Source organism: Lytechinus variegatus, chromosome 1 (assembly GCF_018143015.1).
Source record: "Lytechinus variegatus isolate NC3 chromosome 1, Lvar_3.0, whole genome shotgun sequence".
NCBI lineage: Eukaryota > Metazoa > Echinodermata > Echinoidea > Temnopleuroida > Toxopneustidae > Lytechinus > Lytechinus variegatus.
The window spans coordinates 40,184,900-40,212,197 of record NC_054740.1 but is presented as its reverse complement, the minus strand read 5'-3'; the positions used below and the strand labels follow the sequence as shown (position 1 = coordinate 40,212,197).

Sequence of the window (27,298 nt, the reverse complement as noted above, 5' to 3'; positions counted from 1 at the left end):
TGAAAATCTGATCAAAATCGGACAAGGAATAAGTTATAGCATTTTAAAGATATGCATTACCCGGGGAGACAGTATAAACATATAACTGTTTTCACAAAATATTATTACACCTTAAAATTCAATAACTTCAATATCTTGATTATCAGATTTTGATGAAATTTTCAGAATTTTGCTCTGTGAATTATACTTGATTTATTTAGATATAAATACTTTCAACCCTGAGTAACCATTTTAGTTTGATTTTAAAGACTTTCTTATGAAATCATAGTTTGCAGTAACTACAGACACTGGCATTTTTTAATAAAACTTTACTAAGTTCATTCATACATATTCATTTTTTCCCAAAAGTACAAAAATTAATAGAAAATTAGCGATTGTTATCAACTTCAGAAGCACAAAGAGATTAATCTTGGCTTGATGAAAGCTGCGTACCTGTGTAAAATAATTTGGCTTACTTACCTGCATTAGCCTAAACATCTTCTCTTTGACAAGACCCAAGTGGTTCTCCATGGAGTTTGAGATATCTATTAGAATATAGACCTGGTCCTCAACGATAGTCCCAAACAGTTCCCTGCTTCCCTGTTGCAGCCAGTCCAACCTAAATACAAATGAATTATTCATAATACATGTGACTCACCATCAACATAACATCCTCATATCATCGCTGGGCTGTTGAAAACTTGTATCCCAAAATATATATATTTTTTAAGACAGAACAGAAAAAGCATTACCTTCAGAGTTCCAAAATACATGTAAGAATCAAACTTCATTTACCTAGAAAGAGTTCTCTACAGAGCTCTTTTCAGACAGTATGAAGTTGCCATCATAGCCATAATTCTAAAATACTTTTCTTCCCAAGCTGCCCTCCAAATTTTTCATTTTGGGATGCAAGATTTAAACACGGCTTCATAAAATGATTTGGATATACTACTAAAAACAATGGTCAAAGAATGCATTGAGTATGTTTTGATTATGAGGATTTGATTTTCCTGAGGAGTTACTGAAACTAGGCTCCTTATCTGCAGAAAATAAATGCGTTCAAACTTTTGATTCAATTGTGATCTAGATCATGATTTCATCAAAGAAAACATTCATTGCCTTGCTTGCAGTAATCAACAGTTAATAGCAATAATTTGTTTGCGGTAAGCGAAACTGCAAAGATTTTCCAAGTAGATATATTACAGTAACATTATATTTGAAAAAAATGCAACTAAAGTTACAGAAAAAAGCTTTGCAACTTAAAAGTTAGAAAATGAAACCAACCTCCTTTGTAAATCTCCAAGGGCAGCGTTCATCTTTCTCTCGTAGACCCTGTGTACCTCGGCTGTGACATGGACGTGCTTGATGGAGCCATCTTTCCATTGGAAGTGGCAGAACTTATCACAGTACTTGGCATTCACCAACTTGTTTCTTGTCTCCTGAAGGTAGGAACAAAGTTTGGTGAAAAATACAAGCATTGGAAGTTAGATTCTGAGATTCTTCACTGAACAAAATGAATGTTGAAACAAAATCACAAGATTTATCCCCCCAAAAGATTTTTCATTTTACATCCTTCACATAATATCAGAGAAAATATTCAGAGATGCCAAGTTCAAAGACCAGCTATGCGTGAGATTTTCTGTGAATCTGAGTGAGATCACAGACATTGTGTACAATGTATATGGGGATAGGCTGTGATAGTTGCGTGAGACAGAGATTTGAGGGGATGAACAAGAGTCCAAAATGCTTGAGTCTCACGCATAATGCGTGAGACTTGGCAGCTCTGAATATTGCATGGAAGCTCAGGAAATGCTGGAAAGAGCCCAATGTTTAAAATGAGTGCCTTTGAAAATCCCTATTCATTGCCATGTTAAAGATTATCCAATGTTGCAGATTTAGGCAGGAGGTTGTAGAAAGAAGCCCCCCCAAAAAAAAAAAAAAAAATTTGCCTGAATTCTTTGAGTACCTGTTTACCCGTTTCACCAGAGAACAATATATCCGGTCCACTGAATCTATTGTTCACTGGTGAAACAATTAAAGAGGTAGTCAAAGAATGGTGACTGGTACTGGACATTCATGTCATCGAGTCATGGAATAGTGACAAGCTTTTGGGGGAATTCACCAACACTAAAGATCGGCTTCAAAACAGAGAGACAACTTACGGCATCTGTGTAATCAGTATGAGGTGCCTGTTTGATATCCACCACACCGTCGCAATGTCTGAAAGAACATGTCGCAAGGACATCGTAGAGGTCTAGTTTGCGAGCTTTGATGCCTCGTTTGGACAGCCATTCCTTGGAGCTCATGTACTGTTCGCTTCGCTCCTTCTGCGGTCCCTTTGCCTCCTCTGGTGCTTCATCGGGAACTTAAATAAAGAAGAGGATGTTTATAACACAGGATTCTGATTACTAATACTAACTATACAACATCTACATACATAATGAAATAAATATATAATGTTCCTAAGTTCTGCACAGTATTACCCTAGTTTCTCTTGACCATGTGCTTGTTTCATAATGCTGTTCTCAAGTAACGAGCGACTTTACAAATGACTTGTGATCCTTTCTTAAGGTAAGTAATGCCACACCAGATTTTTAACAGTGCAAAGTAACTTCGAAGAAAGTATCACCAGTCGTTCATAAACATGCTCATAACTTACAAATAGCTGTATGAAACAATTACCACCAGGTACTTATTACTCGATTCTGTTGGATAATGTTATAGTAGAACTTACCATCTTGTCTGGTGTCTGGTACATGTTCCAAGATGGTCTGGACCTCCCCCAAGATAGCCCTAGCTTCCTCCAGCTCTTGCCACATGCTAACCACATCCTCCCTGGTCCCCGCCCCAGGGGGAACCCCACTCAGGGGGGCCTTGGTATCGTGGTTGTAGGAACTGTTCCCGTTCACGTCAGAGTCCAGCTTGTTGAACGCAAAGGCATGAAACCTGCAAGAACGTATCAAAAAGGTAAATAGTATAAAAATGACACACCTCAATAAAGGCAATAGTAAAAATTATATGCACTGGGTACCTTTGAAGGGGGTCTAATATACCTGAGGATAGCCAACTGTTTCAAAGGTAACAAATGAGTAGAATTATTCTAATGCCTGAGCAAAATATTGTGATTTATGTGTTTTATGAGATAGTGCCGTGGACCCTTCTTATTTCCGACCTCAGTGCAAAACTATGACTAGGGGTGGGCAAATGACAATTTTTTGGGGGAAATGGGTGGATTCTATGGCCATTTCGGCTGCTGAACACAAATCCAACAACCATTTTGACGTACGTGTACACCTTACTCACCTTCCTCCCGTGAGCTGTGCTAGGTCCTTCATAAAGTGAACGGTCGTCGAGTCTGCACTGTTAAATGCGACCGTGTTGACAGGTAGAGGGCACCCTTTCACTTTCTGGAGTGTGAGCTCCATGGCGGTGTTGGCCGAAGATCCTTCGGAGAAAAGGAATACAGCTTCAATCTGGATCAAAAGAAAAATGAAATGATAATTTGAATTGATACAAATATGAATCAATATCATGATAATGACAATAATAGCATTAATTTGTATGTATGAGGCACTGGTTTTCTACATGCCGATTCAATGGCACACTATATACAGTACGAACCAGTGGCAGATCCAGGGGGGAGCACATCCGGCCCATGCCCCCCCCCCACTCCTTTAAAGAGCTATAATCAAAATTTTGTATGTAAATGTGGCATTTTTACCAAAACTCCCTCCCCCCAACCCCGTTTGAAAGCAAGGACCTTTTGGGGGTTTTTTTTTTGCTTGTCAAATCTTCCACAGATGAAAAGACAACCAATTTTAGGCAAAACCTATTTTTTCCCTTGTCAAATTGTCAGTGGGAAAATGTACCCCCCTTTTGGAAAATCCTGGATCCACCCCTGGTACTAACCCATCTTTAGCTCCAACTGCTAAATCTAACTACAACTCTCAATACTGAAAGATAGAAGAAAAATTTATCTCCCTCTGAGAAAAGGTATAATGCTTCAACATGGGTCGGGAGAAAAAAGAGAATGTGGAAACATGATACCAATTCATAGTTACATTAAATACTACTAAAATAGAAAATTTAAGCAAAACACTAGTAACTTTGTGTATTTAGGTTAATATGAATTGGAAATCATTGTTATTTTCTTAAATTAATGACTGAATTTCTTTGTGCTAGAGAAAGTGGCAGTACACTTATATTAAACCAAGTTGGCATTATGAATGAAATAAAATAATTCTTAAGTGCTGAGAACATGAACGATTTCTCAAATTAAACAACAAGACTGGCTGTCACATCCGTGCAACATCTGGCCAATAGATATTAAACAAACATGTACATAATGAGATACAGGTTTTTCAAGCATATATGTATCTTGGTATTTTCACAACGGTGCCTAATGGTCATACACAAGAATAACAGTATATTGTAAAAGTGAACTTTAGTTTAATATTACGTATTTCAGCTTTGGACACAACTGATCAATTATAACTGATAAAAAATACAGATGACCAACATGTATTTAATTGTATATTCCCAACTAGTTCCATGTTTTTTTCCCTTAAATACAAGCAAATACTGCAAAAACTAGAACATTAAGTCCTGTATTTATCTTCCCAATTTACACAACAGAATTTGGTAAATTGGATAAGTTACCACAGCAGTAATAATGCAGTTCATTCTTATGTTTTTTTTTACAAGGGCAACAAATATTTTTGGCAACTTTTCTGAGCAGTTCACCTTGTACTACTAAATATTTTTCCTACTCCTCCATCTTTCTTCTCCCACCCCCCCCCCCCCTCCTCCTTTCTCTTTTTTTTCAATTCATTCTTGAAACTCTTTTTATACTTTCTCTCTCTTTTTCATCTGCTGTCTCTGTAGCATTATTCATATTAATTTCCTCTACAATCAAACTCAAGCAAACTTTACAGTCGGTTCTATTGTCAACAGATTGCTAAATGTCTGTACATACAGTACATATGTACATGCACATTACTATAGAGCAATGTATCACTTTACATGTAGTGTGAGAATTCCAAACATCATCACCATGGCAACAAGGGCAAACAATCGTTTGTATTGTCTTATCAGTTTTCAAATCATAACTGATCTTTCTGGTTGAATGCCTATTTTCAAATGAAGAATTATTACAGTCATTAATTACCAGTACATTGCAGATGTACATTCATGTCAAAGCCAGACAATCGTAAAATCAATCGCAAAATCAATATTCAAATCAGGAGCCTATACATGTATCCATGTACAAAAACCGAACCCAGTTGCATGGTTCATTTGAGAGTGCATATAGCAATTATGTGAGGAGAAACACAATAGAGAGCTTGTTACTTCTTAGCAGGGATAATGTCTGCTATTCAAGGGTGCCGATGCATGACTGTAAAAAATCAATAGGTTACCTGAAACAGTTCAATACGAGCTCTGTGAAGTACATTATGGTTTAGGAGGATGGGTGAGGATTTAAGAAGAATAGAGGGGTATAAAAAAGGACCACTGGGGGTTTAGTGAACAATAGCTTTACCCCTAAAGAAGTTGCTTTTACTCTTCTGCATATGTGTTTTAAGTTTAATTGTTACAAGTGTGTTTCATTTGGTCTTTAATTTTCACATCATAATAACTTGGCAACCTTGAGAAGTTACTTTTAAATATTGTTTCCAACATCAAATAAACATTTGACATTTAATTTTGCTAATCAGTTTTCATTTGGCCTTGTACATTGTTTTTCCATGTCATAATAACTTCATACACCTGGAGAATGGTATCAAACATATAATCTTTAAAATTTCTTAAGCTACAAGTGGTTTATTTTTTTTTGGCTTTTTACCTTCATGTCATATCCATAGATAGATTACTTCAAAATATTGTCTTCACCATTTAGGCATGTATTCTGAAGTCGGGCTTAATTTAAACGTTGGTGTAAAGTTGTGGTTTAACTATGGATAGCCAATTGTGACATGAACCTCTCTAACAGTAGAGAGTAGAGTTCACAGTATCGGCTCATTTGACTCTCAACTCATTCTTAACTGTCTGGGTAGGATAAATAAGATAATTGCCTTCACCACTCAAGAATAAGGATATTACACAGAAGAAACATACATGTACCAAGTGAACAAAGTTTGACATGTTTGGCTTCCCATAATGTGAGCAGAGTCCAAGGTCAAAGTTCAACCCAGGTTTAGGATACAGACCTTAATTTTTAATAGTGTTTATAAGCTACAATCAGAATTTTCATTTGGACTTTTATATTCATGTAACCAATACTTCGTTCCCCAGAAGATATGTCTTCAGCATATGAGTTTAAAGTTCCATTGTGTTGAGCTACAGTGCACAGCACCAGGGGCCCTTCTTACAAAAAGTTGAGATTGATCCGATCAATCGCAACCGTGGATGGCCAGCAAAGTCAACATCTATTATGCATGTTTGTTTAAAATATTTTCCAGCTATGATGTATATTCATGCATTCAATGTTTACTTGAAAATTCACTGTGCTTCTCTTTGTTTACAAAGGACATTGTGCAAATTTCCTGTAGAAAAAATTATGACACTGATGGATTTCCATAGAGTTACAATTGATTGGATCAATCCTAACTCTTCATAAGACGGGGCCCAGCACAACCCCTTCTTGGGGCGTTGTCTCTGTTTTTAGGAAAAAGCACTTCTTCAAGGTTCACGGGCTTCAGAAAAAGTAATCACACTTACATTTCTATCTGTTAGAGCTTTGAGAATCCCTTCACACGCACTTGTTTCAGTAGTCGCTGCGACGCTATCAAGGGTTCTGATCCACTCCGTCGCTTCGTTCAAGGAATCCTTTGTGACAGGTACTGCATGAGGCTGAAACATCACCATGTCTTGCGCAGCCCTGACAATCACCCCAAAATAAGATAAAGAAAAAAAAATTTAAATCTAAAGCTGGCATAATGGCAATTAATTTGAAGCAGGTCCTGCATGAGGCTGAAACATCATCATGTCTTGTGCAGCCCTGGAAATCCCCCAAAGAATAAGTATAAATCTTTCCAATCCAAAGCTGGCACAATGGCAATTTGTTTGAAGCATAATTTGTCAGATCATAATAATCCAGAGTCCAGGGGCCCAATCATCGTATAACATTTTTCTAGGATCTATTGCATTGGCTATAATGTATAATCGATCGTGAAAATCAAGCAAACAATTTATCGCTTTAACATTTGTGATACTGGACATTGGTCTGTGAATAAATCTTTAAAACTGCTAAATACTATACTTGGGGGGGGGGGGTAAATATATATTTATATAATGTATTCCATGGAAAAGGTATGTAATGTTTTTAACTGTGTTTGTGTTGACCAGTGTTGCATTAACAAGCATTTTTTTTTCCTTTAAAAAATATAAATTTGGTGTCCATCTCATTCAATGCAGTAGCTAGGAACACATCGTGCATAAAAGTTGGTCATAACAGCTTCATGACACCCCCCAAATTAGAGACCATTGCTAATTAATTCAGACTTTGCTTCAACCTACCTGATGAGATTAAACTTGGCAATTTGTGAAACTTGGTCCTCAAGGACACGGATGAGGGCATTCCGACAGTGATCAAAGTGACTCGGCGAATTGGTCTTAACGTCGACCACAATACAGATACAATGTTCTTCTATCACACCAAACAGGCGTCGGCTCTCGCTCGTCAGCCAGTCGATACGACGCTTGTAAAGGTTGATGGCTTGAAGGAGACTATTCTCTATCTGTTTGATCTTCTCCTTGCTTATTTTTACCTGCACGTAAAATCAAAGTCATTAAAAATAGTACAATCAATCCTACATGTAACTGTTCCCTTTCTTTTACCCTCCCAATGTACCTATTTTCTATTATCATCTATTCTACAAACATACATTTTGCTATTTGGGACACCTGCTTCCAACCGACCCTCAATATCCAGTGTACATGTATATGATTACTACGAGCTTTCACATTATACCTTAATCAAAAGTGACAGACCAAGTCTTTTGTTTTCCTCTGTAACAGCGAACAAGTATTTTTTTTCCGGGGGGGGGGGGGGGGCCAATTTGAAACAACAATTAACAAGCTTGACATGATGAACTAATTGCTCATTATCAACTGCACAATAAATGTCCCCGTAATCTTAATGTTCAATGTTGAAATAACAAATAGCAGGAAAACAAACATAACACATTCTTTAATGCACATATGAAGCACTTTGTCAACCAGGAGCCAAGACTAAGTACTCACATTCACATTGTATATCTTGCCATCTCTCCTTGGAAACCGTGTAAACAAACCCTCGCCGTACCGCGAACAGACAGGCTTCTTCAAGGAACGATCAAAATCTATTAGGGGGAAGAAACGAAATAAAAGCATTAAAGGAGAGACTAACAATAGATATTAAGCAAATATAAATGACAAAGTGAAAACACGAGGTAATACCACTTGAGGAGAATATATTTGCCAAGTAAAGCTGTGTTTTATAAGGGTTTTCACATGAATTTCCTATTAACATAGGCCCATCTCCATCAGCAACTTTTTCAAATTATCTTGCCTTTTATGCTCCAGCACATAATTATCCTACTCAAAACAATCTCTTTATTATAATAATGATAATGAAAAAATAATAGTAATAATGATAACTACATATCATTATAATCATCATAATTATTAATATTATTAATTCATAATCACTATCACCCCTATCACTGTTATCATTACATCATCATCATAATTTTATTATTACAATTATCACTGCAACAATTCCCTACTTGGAATAATGGGGATGGGGTTTCACACATCTTGAGATCAATTGCAAAGACTGCTGACTTGAGCAAGCTGGGGCTGATAGAGAACTACTACTAGCATTATTGATATTAGGCTAATCTCTTGTGCATACAGATGTCTCCTTTCTGATGAGTAAGTGGTTCAAAGTATGATCATCATGCACATTAAGTCTGTTGAAGTACATAGACATGGGGGGTGTTTCACAACGATTTAAGTATGACTTAGAGTCGCACTTAAATGCTGAGTTGCGTACGGTATGAAAGGCTTGACCACATTGGTCAGATCGTGCTATGAGGACGCGCACTACTGCGTATCTATCAATAAGATCGTGCGTTGCATATCATGTACGCGTCGGCATTTAAGTGCGACTTAAGTCATACTTAAATCTTTGTGAAACACCCCCCTGATCTACTTTAAAGGAAAGGTCCACCCCAACAAACAAAGCTATTTGAATATACCGGATATTAAGAGAAATCAAACTGGCATAATACTGAAATTTCGATCAAAATTTAAGATAAAAATGTTATGACATTTAATAATTTCTCTTATTTATCACAAAATAGTTCTAAGCACATCACAGTGGTATGATAATAAGAGATTTGATGATGTCACTCAATCATTATTTCTTTGGTATTGAATTATAAATATACATTTCAATTATTTAGTCTTTTTTATAGATTTGACAATGAAGAGACGTTTCATCAAGTCACAATAAGCTGTAATGGCTATTCCACTTATTTAGGGAGAAATCAAAAATTCATTTCACATTATAAGATCAAAAATCAAATAACATTTCTTGTAATGAAATACAAAAACATTTAAAAAATAGTGACTGGTATCATTTGTCCCCATATTTGCACACCTACTGGAAGGTATACAATTTTGTGAAATCAAATAAAATTTCAAACTGTCATAACTTTCTTACTCTTTATTCTATTTAGCTGAAATCTAAGCATTCTAAAGTTGATTTTTTTTTATTATTACATCAACTTTTTTTTGTTGGGGGGAGTGAACTTGGCCTTCTTTGAATTGAATTGAATGGGGTTTTGTGAAAGCAAAACTTATGACATTAATAAAGTTTCGCCTACATGTAGCTAGGTCACAACAAGAAAACGTGTCAGATATGACATTTCAAGGTTTTATTTTTAACTATTCATAAATTCATAAATTAATGAATTATCAGCATTGTGGTTGTTTGAATTTTTAAATACTATTTTATACATCAAATCAATTTGTTTTGGGTGTGGACTTGGTCTTGACAGACCAATATGTAATTTTCTTTGGTATCTTTCATGTACTTAGTTATTGACAGATGACCAGTATAAGTTTGGCTCTGTGAAACGTCATTAAACTCATACCTGTGGGGGGTACAAAGAGTAAAAAGTGAGACTTAAAATCACGCCTAGTGTTGACGAGCACGATTATGCGACACACAATGTTATTGATTAAAGCACAGCCGCGCACATCCTCTTAGCATGAATGGACAAATGTGCTGATGCTTTTTAATACCGCATGCCAAAGGACATTTAAGCGCAACTCTAAGTCAGAAGTCATACTAAACTCTTTGTGAAAAAACCTGCCCCCCCCCTCCCGACACTTCGTCAAACAAATTTAACCTCATCATTAGATAGCCCTGTACCAATATTAGAATATAAGATTTTGGAAACTATTACTGGCAAAAGTGATATTTTTGCGCACATATCTAATGAGTTTATCACCATTCATATTAATTGCACAGGAGCATAGTCCATTTCAACACATTTATCATGGAAGTTACATAGTATTCTCGCTTCAAGTTTAGATAAAATATGTCCAATGTTTTTTTAAAAAATCAGAAAGCGTTTTGGCATACGATCACACCCCCTCCCCACCCCTTTATGTCTGATCCAGGACCTCACCATCACTATGCCTGAATCCAATGGTTCCCAGGATCTGGTCCAGTTTCAGTCTGTTCCTCTTTAGACCGTAAGTACTAAGCCACTTCTTGGCAGAGATCATGGCCCTGACGTCTGGCTCCCATGTCGTCTTGGGAGGAGGTTTTAACTTTATCACAGACGACATCTCCTCAAACGTCAGCTGAGCTTTGCTGGAAGTTGTGGAAGGACTTCTCCGAGGGCCCAAATCAAATTTGGGATCTAGAACAGAGCAATATTGAAATATTATATATAATATATATGTACAAAATACTTTGTAAATTTTCCTATGAATACAGGCCTACATATCACTGTTTTACCATCATATTATAAGAGGAAAACGTGGCTAAAATCATGATTCATCTTTAATCCAAAAATGTGGTCTCCCCATACCTTTGTTAAAACATTTGAAGTAAAACCTGCCATACTATTTCAAAATATCAGGAGTTGGGTGTACAAGTATTCCAGATCTGGCAAAAGTGGAGGCATCAATTTTGTCTGTGTATGACAGAAAAGTGGCACCTTCTATTCAGGCTCGACAAAAAGTGCAATACATGAAATGTTTTCTTGTTCTGAAAATTTTAATACCACACTAAAATAAAACCTGCAAAAATCCAATTTCAGAGATGGAGATCATCTCCAATATCAGAGACTTTTGGTATCCAATTTCAGAGACATGCTCCACCGTCTTTGGGTGGCTGTTGCAAAAGAAACTCTTCCCCAATATTTTAACACAATCTCATGAATTACCTTGGCAGCAAATCAAACGAAAATATCAGCAGATTCACCATCTACTTCAATTAATAATTCCACTATCTACTTCTTTTCTTAACAAAATCATGACATTAACATGTAGGCCTACACACAAAACAAAAGGCTTTGTACCTCAAGTGAGACAAAATTTTGGTCCAGGAAAATTGCCTTGTTGTGGTTGTTTCCTTTTAATATCTCTTTGCAAAGCAAGTCTCCAATATGAGAGATTGCCTCCCACACTGGTTACCCGATTGTTGGATTAAATTTTACTGTATACAAAATAATGTCTGCATTTTTATCCTTCCTCCGTTAAGGTCGGAGATCGCTAGTATCAGTAGAAATGAATGCAGACACTTCCTAAGGTTAACCTCGCACTAGTGGGAGTACATTCAAGTAAAGATTATGATAGAGAATAATATTAATGTGTGATTCAATAGACAACACTTAGATAAAAACCTTCACTCTGTACATTGGTGAGCTAAGTATGCAAAATGAGATGTACAAATTCTAGTCTTGAGGACGCAATGTTTTTTGATATACATGTACTGACATATACTTCTTCATCATTGACGTCTTGACACTGTAGCCATAGTGTCTTAAGCGAAGGACACGTTTATTTATTTATTTATTACGTAATTATAAATAATTTGTTATATACTACAAATTATTTATAATTACGTAATAGATTTTAATATTTGTAAAATAATAAGTTTTATCTATAAATGGTTTTTCAAAACGGCGTCGTTAGCCGGAAGTACGTCATACATAAGCTTTTCAAGGGTCGATGCTATTGTATTTCCGTTGTTTACATGTGGATCGAGGGGTCTACGCGGCATCAGTTAGGTAAGAAATCTTCATATTTTTACATTTTTATTAACATTTTTTAAAACCTTCCTATGCATTAGGCGTAGGAAGGTGTAGAAATCAATAAAATAAACATATTTGGAGCAATCATGTTATGAAAAGATGGATTTCCTAGGGAAATGATATCCATCTTTATTATTGTCCTTCGCTTAAGACACTATGGCTAGTGTCAAGACGTCAATGATGAAGAAGTATATGTCAGTATATCAAAAAACATCATCATTGCGTCCTCAAGACTATACACCTTCACTGCAGTAGTAAATGCTCTGCAAAAAAAGTGAACATAGAATCATAGACATTAGTAGGGCCTACTGTAGACCAAAAGCTTCGGTCTCTGTTTTGTTGGTTGTTCAGCTGAACTCCGTTGGCTTCACTCACCAAATACAGAGACCGAAGTTCTAGCGCGATCTGTACAGGGGACTCAATGGCCATATGTTTATGTACTTAAGATCGGATAAAACGGGGAAGTGAATTTGCGTGACAGCCGAGGTAAGTCAATATTTTTGTTCCTTTTAACTTCATTTTTATCCGTTTTTGGGCAATTACTGCCAAGAGGGAATATAAATTTGCATTTTGGTCGCGTTAATTTTCAAAATTTTTATTCAATAAAGACAAAAATTGAAGAGCCCCGACAGGGGGATTTTGCATTGCAAGTCCCCTAATGGTGGCTGCACGATAGCGAGCCGTCTGTGTATGAGGAGAATTACAAAAAAAAATGTTATAAAACTCCTCGAAACAGACGGCTGCCAGCTGTCTAGGCCTACTGATGACTAAATCTATGTTAAGCAGGGAAAAAAAACTTACTATCAAACTCCCTAGGAGATCGAACATTTGCTGGATCTATTTCATACATGTTGGAGTTTAAATCTAACTAGACTTCAATGAGGTGTCCAAAAAACCGACATTTACTGCACAGAACATAACTGCATAAAAGACCCATGTGGTGATGAATGCACGCCGGCCGGCCGTGGATCCGGGAAACAGCTGGACTCAGGAGCGAGGAGCTACTCCGCATATAATTAAACACTCAACAGTCACACTCACAGAAGAAATATAACATTTGATCACAAAACAACAATGAAATAAATCGAGTTTGGATAATGCATAGCTCTCTATCGGAATAGAAAATGATCGACTGCCATGACGGCTAACATGTGACAATCCAAAGTTCCCAAAAATGAAATGAAAAGCTGAATATTTTTTGTCCTGTGTCAGCTCCGCGAATTCGTCGTTGTCAGGTGCCGCTACCAGTTGCTGGGCTAGTTGATATCTGTATCCGTACACACACAACTACCAATCAATCAGCGACTTTTTAAGACCCTCGTTCACGTAAATTGTTATCGTAAGCATCATATTTCATTTGAAAAATATAATACAACAATTTTTTCACGACAAAATATATTTTTAACATGAAAATTTATTTTTTCACCTTGGCTTTAAAAAGTAATATGCATTTATTATAAATCTGACGTAGCTTTCTCCAAAACATATGGAATTACACCTGTTCCCTGAGAAAAAAATTGGTATGATCGTCATTTATTACCCCTAGCCGAAGAGTTTGATAAGCCTTTTATCCCCTGCTTTTATCTACCTCTATGGTTTTGAAAAACATGATTTAATAACTTGCTTTGATGTTTGCGTGGGCCATACCGCCTAAAGTTATTAGAAAAGAAGGACTCGTTTTCACCCGAGATATAGATTCATGTGAAAGTCTACATTTGAATTGGAAATAAACCATTATATCAATAGCCTCGGGGGGAAGGGCACTCAGCATATAATGCATAGTGGGTATGTGCCGCGGAGGGGACCCCCATTTTTACACCCAAATTTCCGTTCCAAGGCATAGCATTTTTGTCTTATTGAGAAAAAAAACAAAGAAAGCCGCTCCAAGGCATAGCATTTTGTTCTTATCGAGAAAAAAGAAGAAAGAAATCCGCTCCATAGCTTCGCATATCGAGTCACGTTCAATGGGTACCCCCCCCCCAAAAAAAAAAAAACCGATCTCAATAAATATAATGAATAAAATCTTCGATCCGATCAAGTTTATTACATCAATGTGTCAATTCATACTAAACTACCTGTCAACTACTTTAATTTTACGAGACCCTGATCAACGCGGGTTATTATTACTAATTTTTTATTGGCCCGCCGATCCCGGTTAGCTCCCTAGCGCTGGATCTGATTGGAGAGAGTGTATTTGATTTGAGTTGATTTGACTTTATTTTACATATTTCACAAGTACAAACAACAATATGTAAACAATATCAGAAAACCTATGAGAGAATACAAATCAGACAAGGCATAACAATTAATTCAAATTTAAGAAAATAGCCATTTGGAAATAAAGACAATTTAAAAGAGTGAAATATGAGGGAACCTGCATAAAAAAAGCAAAGCTTATTAAGTCTGCAGGATCCAGAAAAAATATCAGTCTTAATGAGGAGAGGACAGGTAATTGATTAAAACAAAGTAATGCCAAAATGTGACGATTGTGGAAATGTAAGGAATACAAAAAAAAAGAGACTGCATGCCATTCTATGTATGGAACCTGACAAATCGACATAAGCAATGATTCAAATAGAACATTTTATTAATTTCTATGAGTAATTCATTTTGAAGATTAAGATCATATAATATATTCATCTGATATATTTCAAAGGATTCAAAGCAATAAACTTTTTTTTAGAATCACATTGAAATGATTAAACTGCTGAAACAGTATTGTGTACGTATATCCTGTGATCCGGGCTTGTAATAAGATGGTTGTCAAATGGGTTCTGAAGAGGCTATAATGATTTCCAATTACATTTTGCACACATACCTAAAATCGAATGTTCTGGAACAGTCACAAAATTAGTAGGCCTATATTTATTAAAAAAATATTCATCTTGATCGATAATTGGATTAATTTCTCAATTCCCATTTCTCATAGCAAAATAAAGATGAATTTACATTGCAATATCAGAGAAGGCCTGATCCAATTTAGATAGGTGGATTAGAGATGGAATTTAAAGAAATAGGAACCAGCCCCAAAAGCATATACTAAAGGATGTGAGAATTTTTTTAGTGCTAAACATCCTGCTCTTAAGTCAATGCACCAAATGTGCCCTCGCACTTCGAGCTTTTATTACGTGATGTAGTGACGACTTAAAGTAATCGCCCCCGTTTAAGGTCTAAATATAAAACATTTCCAGTCTTTGCTTAAGCTCGCATTAGTGGATTGGTGAGATATATCTGCTCTTCATGAACTCCTCAAGTCCTGAATGTCTATGTTTGTTTGTTTTTTCTGGTCTGAATATTTAATAAAAAAAATCAGCTCGCCCTTCTTGCTCGCATCATGTTCGTTTGTAAAATACGCATGGTCTTCACTACTACAAACAGGCCTTAGAATGCCCCTCTTAAGGTCTAAATATCCTAAAATTTTAGCTCGCGCTTAGCTCGCAATATTTGATTAGTGAGATACGTAGGCCTATCATGTTCATGATTACAATGACTACAAATATTGCTTCATGCGTTTAGGAGTAATTCTGTCTAAAATAAAATAAAAATAAAAAAATCAGTACGCATTTGCGCTCGCATTAGATGACAATGGTGAGATATGTATCTTCATGAATTCCTAAAACAAAGTCCTTAAAATGTCCCCATATGGGGTCAACTAAATATATACAAAGTTTCAGCTCGCGCTTTGTGTTCGCACTGTTTAGTGAGGCCCCCTTCGCCCCCCGGCCCCGCTTCCGCGGCCACTGTAGTGTGTAGTAATAGTAGTAGAAGTAGTGGTAACAAATAAAAACCAAAATGCATTGGCCAGCCATCGTAAGCAAAATGCTTGAGAGAATGTAACAGCCAGGGGAAGGGTAGGGAGCTATTGTAGAGAAAACTTCACAGGTCTATAAAAATGATATGTCACATAATAATCATTTGAAATGTTAAGAAAAAGGGGGAAGGGCAACCGGGGTCAGTGAAGTGAGTGGGTATGGGTGCACGTGAAGATGAGAGTTTTACAAATACTTTGAAAACTAAAGAAAAACAAAGCGATGTAGCTTATTTGGCAAAGTGTTCTAAACATCAAGAAAGTAGTAATGGTATAGAAGTAGCAGCAGCAGCAGCAGTAGTAGTAATAGCAGTCGTGGTAGAAGTACTGGTAGTCGCAGTATATAGTAGCAGCAGTTTAAGTAGCCCCCCCCCCCCGCCCACTGAAACCCATATAGCATATTGGCGGTTTTAAAGAAATGCGACAGATAGAAGAGCTAGTTCCTTTTGCTATTCTTTACAACATTAACGAACAGCTGGTTGAATAAATTTGTTGCCGGTTGGAACTCTGGCCTAAACTTACTTATTGGCTAAAGACAAGTGAAACTGCAAAAAAAAATGCATGCAGCAATAACAATAAAATGGATGTCATATTGTCATTATAGTAATATCTCTGTAACTATGAAACGATCGAAGAGGATTAGTTTCTACATATTACATACGTGTATCTCTAAACCAATTTTCGATCCCATAAGACATTAAAATTTTTAACATATTCGAAACAGTGAGCTTCAATATTTCATTTTTAAATTTATAATTTTCAAACGAGTAATTCACACACGAACGCAAGAAAATATGAAGAAATGAAAATGAATCGTATGGGCTCACCTATGATCGGTCGCATCGTTTTTATCAGCTGCACAAATTGATGACAAAGAAATAAGGAGGCTCTTCCTCAAAATAGACGAATGGAGACATTCAGGTTTTACAGAGATTCAATTCCTAAGAAGCATGATTTGGGAATACAACAGATGTGTGCGAGCTACGTACCACCGAATGCTAATTGTCAAACCAGGTAATTATGAGCCTGATATATTACCGACATGCTGTAGTATCACAGTACTGCAGGTGTAGAGTTGTGGAGTCCAAAATGCAGATGGAACATATCGATAATTAGAATCGCCGTGGAAACGGCAAACATAATAAAATGGGTAGAGATATAATGCTACGTCAACAGACGCCGCACGAGTTCGACGTTCATTAACATAATGATATGAAGTGTTGGCACTGGGTTATATTATGCCATAAAATTAATAATACAGTCGAAAGTGCTTGAGCAAATATTTACCCTGATCGCATGCTGAATATGAATGGGCCTATAAACATGTCTAATATTGTACAACGATCTTCTATGTTAGTGGCTCGATTTAGTATAGATTTGATTTTTTTAAATATATCCCGTCCTTTAACAAGAAAATATATATTGCTGACGTCATCATTTAACTCGGATAAAACGAATGATATATCACATGACTTAATATAGGACCTATACAGCTTCGTACAGCTTTCGCCACATTTATAGTATTGAATATGAATGTCAAATCATATTGCCATATAAAATAGAAAAATGTAGAAAATAAGGAGGGGCAGAGGAGGGAGTGGAACAGAGAAAAGGGTGAGCGACTGATTGGAGAGAGAACCGAGAGGGAGGGGGAGAGAGCGCAACGGAGAGGAGAGATGGGGAGAGGGGGGGGGGGGGGTGGAAAGTATCAATGGAAAGGTGCTCCTGCTGAAAGAGTCTCATGTTGATCATTGCGAAAAAGCGCTGTCCATAAGGGCAGCGCTTGAATATAATTTACTATTTGCCTACACTTAAACTATCGCTATTTGTCTTCTTCTTTTCCTTCTTCTTCTTAATAATAGAAATAATAAAACTTGGAGGGCGCTATACTGGTATTTCTCCTCTTCCTTCTTCTTCAGGGGACCAACGACTTAAGGTCCTCTCCGAGGGACCTGGTAATGAGGATAAATGCCTTACCAAAGGGCGCTAGCGCATCACTTCTTTTTCTCCTCCTCCCTCCTCTTCCTCTTCTTATTTTTCTTTTCTTCTTCTTCCTGTTCTCCTCCTGAACGAGAGAGATGAAAAGTGATGAATGAGAGGAAAGATTGTAAAAAGAAATTTTCAAAAGGTCATTGTTGATTTTATATTACAGACCTACAGCTTTGTTGGAAGAAGCGATGAAGTATAGCAGGAAGAAATAAAAGCATCACTTGTACAAGCCACGCCCACAAAATTATTATCCAATCAACAGTCGAGGCAAAAAATAACAATCAATAAACTTTCTCGTCCCAGATCAATATCATTGATTGATGGCTATAGGTTAGCTTAAATGAAAAATATACTAAGGCGTTATATACCACAGAGTAAATATATCTGGAATTTCACAATCGAGGAAAGTTTAAACAGAAAAGGAATTAGATATACCACCTGACAAAGCACTACAAGTTTATATTTGGTTCTTGTTTGCGGGACGTTGTCTGTCATTGAATTTAGGATGTCATGCTTCAATGTGGTAAGTGTATTTGTATAGGATCTTTACTATAAATTTTATGTCATTTTTTTTTCTTGTTACCTCACTCTATACCACACTGTACATTCTCAGATTCTTTTAACCAACCCCAAAGTGTGGTTCAAATATAGATTTACCAACTGTTGTATAAAATCATAATTGCATGCAAGGTGAATGGGGATTTATAAATAACAATTAGTAGGTTCTAATTTATTCGACATTTGGGTTGGTTTACCAACATTCTGGAAGTGTATATAAACTTCGGTGTTAATTCAAAACCAGTCCGGTATCCCGTATAGGAAAAACACAATACGGTGACAGAAGGATATTTTCGGGGGTTGGGATTTGGTTGTAGGTTTCAAAGTTGCTAGGATGAGCAAAGCAAAAGTTGGCTTATAAACGAAATGTACAACAATAATCAGGTGAGATATTCAAAGAAATCTCAATCAATTAATGATAATACGGATGTATTATTGTATAACATTTATTGAATATGTATCCATATTCTCTTGCGATTCTTTTTTTTCTCGGAAGGTTGCATGCACGGGGAAGACCACTTCTCTTAAACCATTTCTACCCCCAAGGAAGTACGGTATACATGAGGCATTATTATTTGAAGATTATTTTAGCTCTCAGTCTCTCTCTCTCTATCTCTCTCTCTTGATCTATTTAAATGTCGCTGTTTCCATCTTCCTGTTTGCACATAGTGTCTCCCTGTCTCTCTCTCTCTCGCCATCCACCCCTCTCTCTCTCTTCCCCGGGCCCCCTTTCCCTCTATTTAAAAGGAGTAGTCATCCCTAGAATAATAATAATTAAAAATAATGATAATGATAATAATAATGATAATGAATTATTAATAATAATAATAAATGATAATAATAATGATAATAATAATAATAATGATAATGATAATACTAAAGAAAAAACATATTTCACAACCCTGCATTCTTTGCTGCACCAGTCGCAATGATAAATAGAATGAATAGCCAATTAATAAATGATAAGTTCCCCCTTTATCGCTACTTTTGACACATGCAGGAAGGAGAAAAACACGTTTCCTACGAGGATATACCGAATGGCGACATTTCTTTACAGTTCGAAAACGAAAAGCCCTTAGAATCACTTCAGTTCCCGAATAAAGGTGGTAAGTATAACAACATTGAACGTTGAAATTACATAATGCAAAGATTAAGGCTACACTGGAAAGGCGCTCCAGCATTCAAGGAATTACTTTCTATTGTTTACCCCAACAAAGTGGCACATTTTGTATACAAACGCCTTGTCAAAAGACGCAAGTGTCTTGATGAGATTCGAACCCAAGACCCGCCCCGGACCCTACCGTCGGTCCAAATTCCGAAACTTATATCCACTGAGCCACAAGACCTTTACCTTTATCATGTATATTCATGATATCAGCCGAAGTACCATGTTATCTAAATACAAAAGAGCTAATCTAGTCACTATCATATTCCTCTTGGAGTGATACCTTAGGAACCAATTCTTTTGCAGTGAATATTATAGCTTCTTCTGGATTGAACTGTGCATTTTGACATTTTCACTAAAAAATATGCAAATCCAATTTCAATGATGTGCACGTAAATCTGAAATCGTCTCGCTCCGATTGGAGTATTACATTATTTCGGACCAGATTGTAATAGCTCTTTTGCCTTTAGAGAGGATTTTCCGATTTGTGTAATTTTTTTCTGATAATATTTGTAGTTATCTCTACGCAATTATGACATTTTGCAAATCTAAAATTCTTTCTCATAGTTGAACTTATTGTCAGGTAAATACTTCTATGATAAAGTACAGTCATGTTAAGAGGAAAAAGTCTATTTACATACGGGTAAAGTTTACAATGAAAATGGCACCGATCATAAATATTATATCTTTCGGTATTTATCTATTTATTTATTTGTTTATTTATTTATTTATTCATTCATTTATTCATTTATTTATTCATTTACTTATCTATTTATTTATTTATTTATTTATTTCAAATTGGTAGAAAATTACTTCTCTAGCACAGTTTCATCTGAATGGGACGAAAAACTCAGGTTCTTCATAATACAATTTAATAGGCATACCGCTGATAATAATATTGTGTATGCTGATAATTTGTGTAACCATGACGACCATGGGTTGTGCCATGAGCTGTGAAGAGAAAAAAAAGTAGAGGAGGATATTAAGAAAAATATATGCTTTTAAATATAAAAAATATATATAACATGCATTGATAATGTACAAAATGGAACTCTTGGCCGGGTTTTACATTGAGAAAAAGTGACGTCACATTTAAGTTATTTTATCATCTCTTTTTCATTTATTTATTTTTTCTTTCAGATTCTGTCTTTAAGCCACCGACCCACTCCTTGTTGTATCATTTGAACCAGATCAAGAAAACGGCTCTCAATCCGGTTGACTTTGCAGCCCTTTTAGGAGAACTGGTGATAAATTCGAGTAAGAAATGTTGTTGCATGGGGTTTTCCTCAGAGGGCCGCGGAACCAGGGGCTTTAGCCTAACCCTCTCAAATAAAAAAAAAAATGTGTACAAAAACGTAAAAATGACAATCTGCATGATTGTTATTCTTTATTATTGTTAACCCCCCCCCCCACACACACACACACACAAGGGCGGAAATCTCTCCCCCAAAGGTAGGGACCAGGCGCTGGAAAATTTGACAAGGAAAAAAAAGGTAATCACCATGATGGCGGTCTCCTGCGTTCATTTATTACATTATATTTATATGTTTACATTTATAAAAGATTAATTTATACTCACATCCTTATTTGTATTTATTATGTAATATGACCACATTGTTTATATTATGAATTATTTTGTATTTTGTAATTATAAATAATTTTGTATTGTGTTTTTGAACGCAGAAATAAATGCAAACAAAAAAACCAAAAAAGTGAGGTCATCTCGTCCAAATTATGTTTTATTTCGATTTTGAATGATGTTTTTCTTTTCATCATAAAAGACCAAAAATAGTAGGGGGACATTTGATATTGTGTTCCCGTACTATTTTGGGTAGGGGGACCTGTCCCTTCTGTCCCCCTGGGATTTCCGCCCATGCACCCACACAAACTTTTGGCACCCCGCCTCCACTTTTTAAACTGTTTTGCGGCTCCTAAAAAAATGACACGATCAGGAAAGCAAGCATACTGTATTGTTGGGTTTAGTTCAAAGCTATAAATTACTTTAAATCTGATGAAAACTTACTAACACAATCTAATACCGGGCCCAGATTTAGGATTTCATACATGCTGGAATCCGACATGATTTATGATATACAGTATGTTAATCCTAAACTGATTGTTTTATTTGTATTTTTGTGGGGTATATTCATAATGATATACACTCTAAAAATATTGGTTAAAAAGGCCCCATGAGAGTAATATTATGTCTTCTTTTTTTTTTTGGGGGGGGCATTTTATCTATCTAGTGTGATGAAAATTTTACCCATTCTAAAGAAATTGCTGCTTATTTTTGTTTAAATTTCAACTGGACAAAATGCTTCCTGCATTGGGTAAAATACTGTCCCAAATTGGTTGGTGCTGGTCAAAAATTTTACCCAATATTTTTTTTTACAGCGGATAAACAATTATCCTTTGAAGCCAATTGCGAATAATCTCTCTGAAAAAAATGAGATTTGAAAGTCCTCCAAAGCAGAATAATTCATTGTTCGACTTGGCTTATTTCATTTATATAATTATCAAAGAGCACACTCTTCAAATAGTTGGACAAAAAATGCCCAACTTTTAACCAACCCTGGGCAACATACTGTCCACACAAAATTAAAACTGGTTAAAAATCTGCCCAAATTTGGTAATTAAATCTGATAATTGGGTAATAATTGCTTAGAATATATATATATTATTTTACCAACATACATCACCCAACACAGTCATGACAGTGGACAGTATGTTGCCCAACATTTTACAATATTTTAAGTGTGTATTTTTTCTGACCTCTCTCTCTGTCTCTCTTTCTCTTGGACAGTATACATGACTGTGTTGATGGGATTGTCTATAGGAATACCAATATCGATGCTTTACATGGGTAAGAATAATCTGGTTTACCTAAAACAGAATTTGAAAAAAAGATATACTTTATATTGCTATTTTTCTCGCAGACATCCTGATTTGTGTTGATAAGTGAGTTTAGTTCATCAAGTTAAGTACATGTAGTTAGGTTTTATGATGGAAAGCGCTTAGAGAAATTTTGTTAGGCGCTATATACCGGGTAAGTATTGAATTATTATTATTATTATTTGACATCAATAGTAAAAGCTAAGAGAAGATTGGAAACGGACAAACCTTTAAATTACTACTGCGATAAACATGATTTAGAGGAACAACACGTTCGTTTCATGTCTTTCATCTCGATTTCTTTTTGCAAAGAAAATATGGGGAAATCGTTTTTATGTATATTTTCTTGTCATTGTTGGGTATCTTGTAATTCACATAAGCCTAGAGCTTTGACCTAGACAAATAGGTAACATGGGCTAATATTCTTGTGCGTCCTAAAATTTTTCTAATTCAATAATAGTGACATTTAAAAAAAATCACCAGAAATATCACAAATTGACTACAGTGGTAACATAGGACATTTGAATTATAATAATGGCATAATATTCTATCTATTTTTTCTAAACTTTTGAGACATTGAGATAATCCATTATACACATTGAAAAAAGTGAACTAATTAAAAAAGTGAATTAAAATATATCCAAAATGTTAGATTTTTTGAGATGCCATTTCCACATTATTATTAACCAAAACAAAGTATGCATTGGGCTTGCATTGCAGATAATTATGATGAATCGATGAAGTGACAGTTCTTGATTTCATTATACCACCTTCACTTTCAGGTTTCAAATACTATGACAAATGTCCAGCTGAATTCCTGATCATCTTCTACCTTCTCGTGAATGGTTTTATCCTGACGATCAGACAGGTGCTTGACCTGAAGCTAAGGATCCAACGAAGATTGTTGCCCCCATCCAAACGACATCTTCCACAACAACTGACATGCGGGGTCTGTTGCAACCAGTTTCTTACCTTCCTCGCCATTTCATTCTTCCTTGCAAGTAAGAGCTTGGACACTGTCGTGCTCGTGTTTTTGCCGCCCAAAAAGTTGCACTCTATGGGGTTAAATGATTTTATTGAATTTTCAAACATGATTCTTCATCGATTTTCCTTTAAAGTCTGGCCCATTTGATTAAAAACCAATCTATCACATATACATGTATAGGCCAATATGATTTTTTTTTATTTTGGCTCACTTCCTTCGTTCCCTTGCACATTTTTCAAGCACAAGGCCTATACAACTTAAAACCGAAGATATACTTTTCTTACAAGTTATCTGTTTTTAAATATTGAAGTGTAGTCCATTGCATACAACATTAGTGTGTCACTCTAGTGCAATATTTCAATTGTTAAAAGGAGAATGTTTTCAGATAGGATATCGGAACAACAATGGCGAGTAAATGTATCAGGAAAGACTTGGTGGTTCTCTCAGATTGATGCTCGGAGAAGTAACACCAATCAAGACCGGACACTGGATTGTTTCGTATAACCATCGAGAATAGTATATAATTATAGTCTTTGAATACACCGCAAAAATAATGGTGTTAAATGACACCACAATAAACGGTTTGCGGAGGATCGATCACACCAAGTATTTCACGCCGTGAAATAACCCTTTTGTATGGAAGCTTAAAAGTGCCACCGAGATGTTGAGATAATTATCTTGGGAAGTCGACATCTTGATAGCAAAAGATCAGATGACGAGATCCTCGATCTCATCATGTTGACATCTTGTAAAAGAGATGATGAGATGACAAGATACCGGATCTCATCATGTCAACATCTTTTAGAAGAGATGATGAGATGACAAGATCCCGGATCTCATCATGTCAACATCTTTTAGAAGAGATGATGAGATGACAAGATCCCGGATCTCATCATGTCAACAACTTTTAGAAGAGATGATGAGATGACAAGATCCCGGATCTCATCATGTCAACATCTTTTAGAAGAGATGATGAGATGACAAGATCCCGGAAATCATCATGACAACATCTTTTAGAAGAGATGATGAGATGACAAGATCCCGGATCTCGTCATGCCGTCATCTTTTAGAAGAGATGATCAGATGACAAGATCCAGGATCTCATCATGTCAACATCTTTTAGAAGAGATGATCAGATGACAAGATCCCGGATCTCGTCATGTCGACATCTTTTAGAAGAAATGGTCAGATGACAAGATCTTCGATCCATGATCATGTCATCTAATCATCTCTTCTTAAAGATGTAGACATGACGAGTTACGAAATCATGACATCTGATCATCTCTTCCACTGGATGTAGACATGACGAGATCCAAGATCTTGTCATCTGATCATCTCTTCTACAAGATGTCAACATGATGAGATCCGGGATCTTGTCATCTCATCATCTCTTCTACAAGATGTCAACATGATGAGATCCGGGATCTTGTCATCTCATCATCTCTTAACCAACATGTCAACATGATGAGATCCGGGATCTTGTCATCCCATCATCTCTTCTACAAGATGTCAACATGATGAGATCCGGGATCTTGTCATCTCATCATCTCTTCTACAAGCTGTCAACATGATGAGATCCGGGATCTTGTCATCTCATCATCTCTTCTAAAAGATGTTGACATGATGAGATCCAGGATCTTGTCATCTCATCATCCTTCTAAAAGATGTTGACATCGATGAGATTCGGGATCTTGTCATCTCACCATCTCTTCTTAAGGATGTCGACATGATGAGATCCGGGATCTCGTCATCTTATCTTTTGCTATCAAGATGTTGACTTCCCAAGATAATTATCTCAACATCTCGGTGGCACTTTTAAGCTTCCATACTTTTGCCACTCTGACTAATACATTTTTGTGATTTGATTTAGCTCCTTCTATTCTTAACACCAGGTTAAGAGTGTAATACTTTCAAAACACCGACTGGTGGTGTTTTTTAACGACAAAAGTGTATGCCTAGACAGTTCGAGAGAGACCTCCCCACCCCTCACCTATACTTCACATTAGTTTTTAGTTGAAAATTTTCAAACCTGATTGATCACACCATGGACCTAGTAGGTCCATGATCACACAAACGATAATGGCTTTGATTATTTGTTTTATAATATTGTTATTCTAGGTAACATCTGGATTCTGAGTGTGAACCCCGTGATGAACGACCCGCACAGTCTCAAGTTTTGCCACCCAGTTCTCTACTCGTACGTGTGCTGGCTGACTATAGGAGTCTACTCACTGCTCGCTGCCGGTGTCTGCTTCTGTTTCGGAGGCACGGTGATCGGGTGCGTCGTGAGAGGTTGTGACTGAAATTCCGAGCAGTGGGTACATGCTGCTTCACTTCTCAGCTGCAGATCAAAACCATGCACTTGGAGACGCAAAACGTCAATTGATGTCAATTATAAATTATTTTTAAATTTTCCCCAAATGAGGGACCACATGGTGATGGGGAGGGGCTATCTCCATTTAGGGGGTCCCCCCCCCTCATTAAAAAAATCCTGGCACCGCGCCCCTGTATTAACCAAGAATATGAGTATAACAAAGAGAAAAGAAACTCTTATCCTTCTACTATTTTAGTATAATGGTAATATCCTTAGTGATCTGGTGATATGTTGTTGATTTCGACGAGACATCATAAGCGCTATTTCAAAAGTTACAAAGCGCTCTACAAATGACAAAAACGAATTCAATCGGTAAAAACTTAAGATAAAACTGCACAAAATGAAACTTGCAGTACTAGTAATAGCTATATAGTTATCTGGAATATCCTTTAAATTATACCAATATTACAGTTGCAGTGTAAAAAAATATCATGAAGACATGAACAGAAATCATTATTATGATCCCAGTAATAAATTCAACATAATTATGGAGTTTATAGTGATAATATGAACTTTGCATTTTCAACATTATTTTGTACATCTCTTTATAGGTCCCCATTCCACAGAGGGGAGACCTTTGAAGGACCTTTGAAAGACTGGCAAGCCATACAACAGTCTCTAAGATCACTGAAATTTGTCATCTCTGTGGAAAGGCTCAGAAAATCCCCTCAAAAGACTCTGAAAGACTGACTAAAGTCATATACATATCTTTCAATGATCGTTCAATAATCTTTCATGGGTCTTACAGTGATCTCCACAAAAAATCTTGAGAGACTGTCGAAAGGACATTGAAAGATCTGATAAGAACTTTGAAAGTTGAAAGAACGTTGAAAGAACTTCGAAAGACCACTGAAAGACTGCTGAAAGACCACCAAAAGATCATTTTCCTGAAAGACAGCTGAAAGACTGTTTCAAAAAGTTTTAGGGATCTCGAGGACCATAAAGACCACTGAAAGATCCACCAGGAATCGTGAAAGACCTCAGATATCTTTGAAAGTTCGTTGAAAGACCTTTGAAAGATCAAGCAAGTTTCGTGGTCTAATAGCAGTCTTTCAGAGGTCTTGCTCTCTGTGGAATGGGGTTTTCATTATGCAATATAATCTCACGAGAGAATATTTTGAATAAATGATTTTTCATGGCTTTCTTGAAGAAAACATATAAGAGTATTGATTCCTCAAATATAGGAATTCATGCGGCACTGCCAACTTCCACAAGTCAAGATATTGTTAGGATA

The 27,298-nt window shown here is 36.3% G+C and overlaps 2 protein-coding genes across 4 annotated transcripts in view; one reads left to right on the top strand and one right to left on the bottom strand.

Moving 5' to 3' along the window:
- The window catches only part of LOC121413967 (von Willebrand factor A domain-containing protein 3B-like), a 73,841-nt gene extending 56,747 nt beyond the window's left edge, over positions 1 to 17,094 (bottom strand). For 2 of the 3 annotated variants that reach the window (XM_041606997.1, XM_041607014.1), the window contains exons 1-10: positions 13,095 to 13,558; positions 10,659 to 10,895; positions 8,221 to 8,318; positions 7,495 to 7,745; positions 6,697 to 6,856; positions 3,283 to 3,452; positions 2,714 to 2,925; positions 2,142 to 2,344; positions 1,264 to 1,418; positions 460 to 598 (exon numbers count right to left, since the gene is read on the bottom strand). In XM_041606997.1, coding sequence (XP_041462931.1) covers positions 460 to 598; positions 1,264 to 1,418; positions 2,142 to 2,344; positions 2,714 to 2,925; positions 3,283 to 3,452; positions 6,697 to 6,856; positions 7,495 to 7,745; positions 8,221 to 8,318; positions 10,659 to 10,895; positions 13,095 to 13,143 — 1,674 coding nt within the window. In that variant the 5' untranslated portion in view covers positions 13,144 to 13,558. Of the gene's footprint in view, positions 1 to 459; positions 599 to 1,263; positions 1,419 to 2,141; positions 2,345 to 2,713; positions 2,926 to 3,282; positions 3,453 to 6,696; positions 6,857 to 7,494; positions 7,746 to 8,220; positions 8,319 to 10,658; positions 10,896 to 13,094; positions 13,559 to 16,928 lie in introns of those variants that run through there. The other variant, XM_041607005.1, reaches the window with a different exon arrangement.
- Positions 17,095 to 18,425: 1,331 nt separating this feature from the next.
- On the top strand, positions 18,426 to 27,047 carry LOC121413959 (transmembrane protein 272-like). The gene is made up of 6 exons (XM_041606986.1): positions 18,426 to 18,613; positions 19,649 to 19,754; positions 20,954 to 21,070; positions 22,617 to 22,676; positions 23,488 to 23,706; positions 25,809 to 27,047. Exons 1-6 carry the CDS (start codon positions 18,596 to 18,598, stop codon positions 25,991 to 25,993), a joined length of 705 nt encoding a protein of 234 aa, XP_041462920.1. The 5' UTR covers positions 18,426 to 18,595; the 3' UTR covers positions 25,994 to 27,047.
- The last annotated feature ends 251 nt before the right edge of the window (positions 27,048 to 27,298 follow it).

Bases quoted from the DNA above. Each gene is read 5' to 3' on its own strand.
- LOC121413959 (XM_041606986.1), top strand. The intron at 19,755-20,953 runs GTAAGTATAACA...TTTTTCTTTCAG, and splicing joins TCAGTTCCCGAATAAAGGTG to ATTCTGTCTTTAAGCCACCG. The intron at 23,707-25,808 runs GTAAGAGCTTGG...TTGTTATTCTAG, and splicing joins CATTTCATTCTTCCTTGCAA to GTAACATCTGGATTCTGAGT.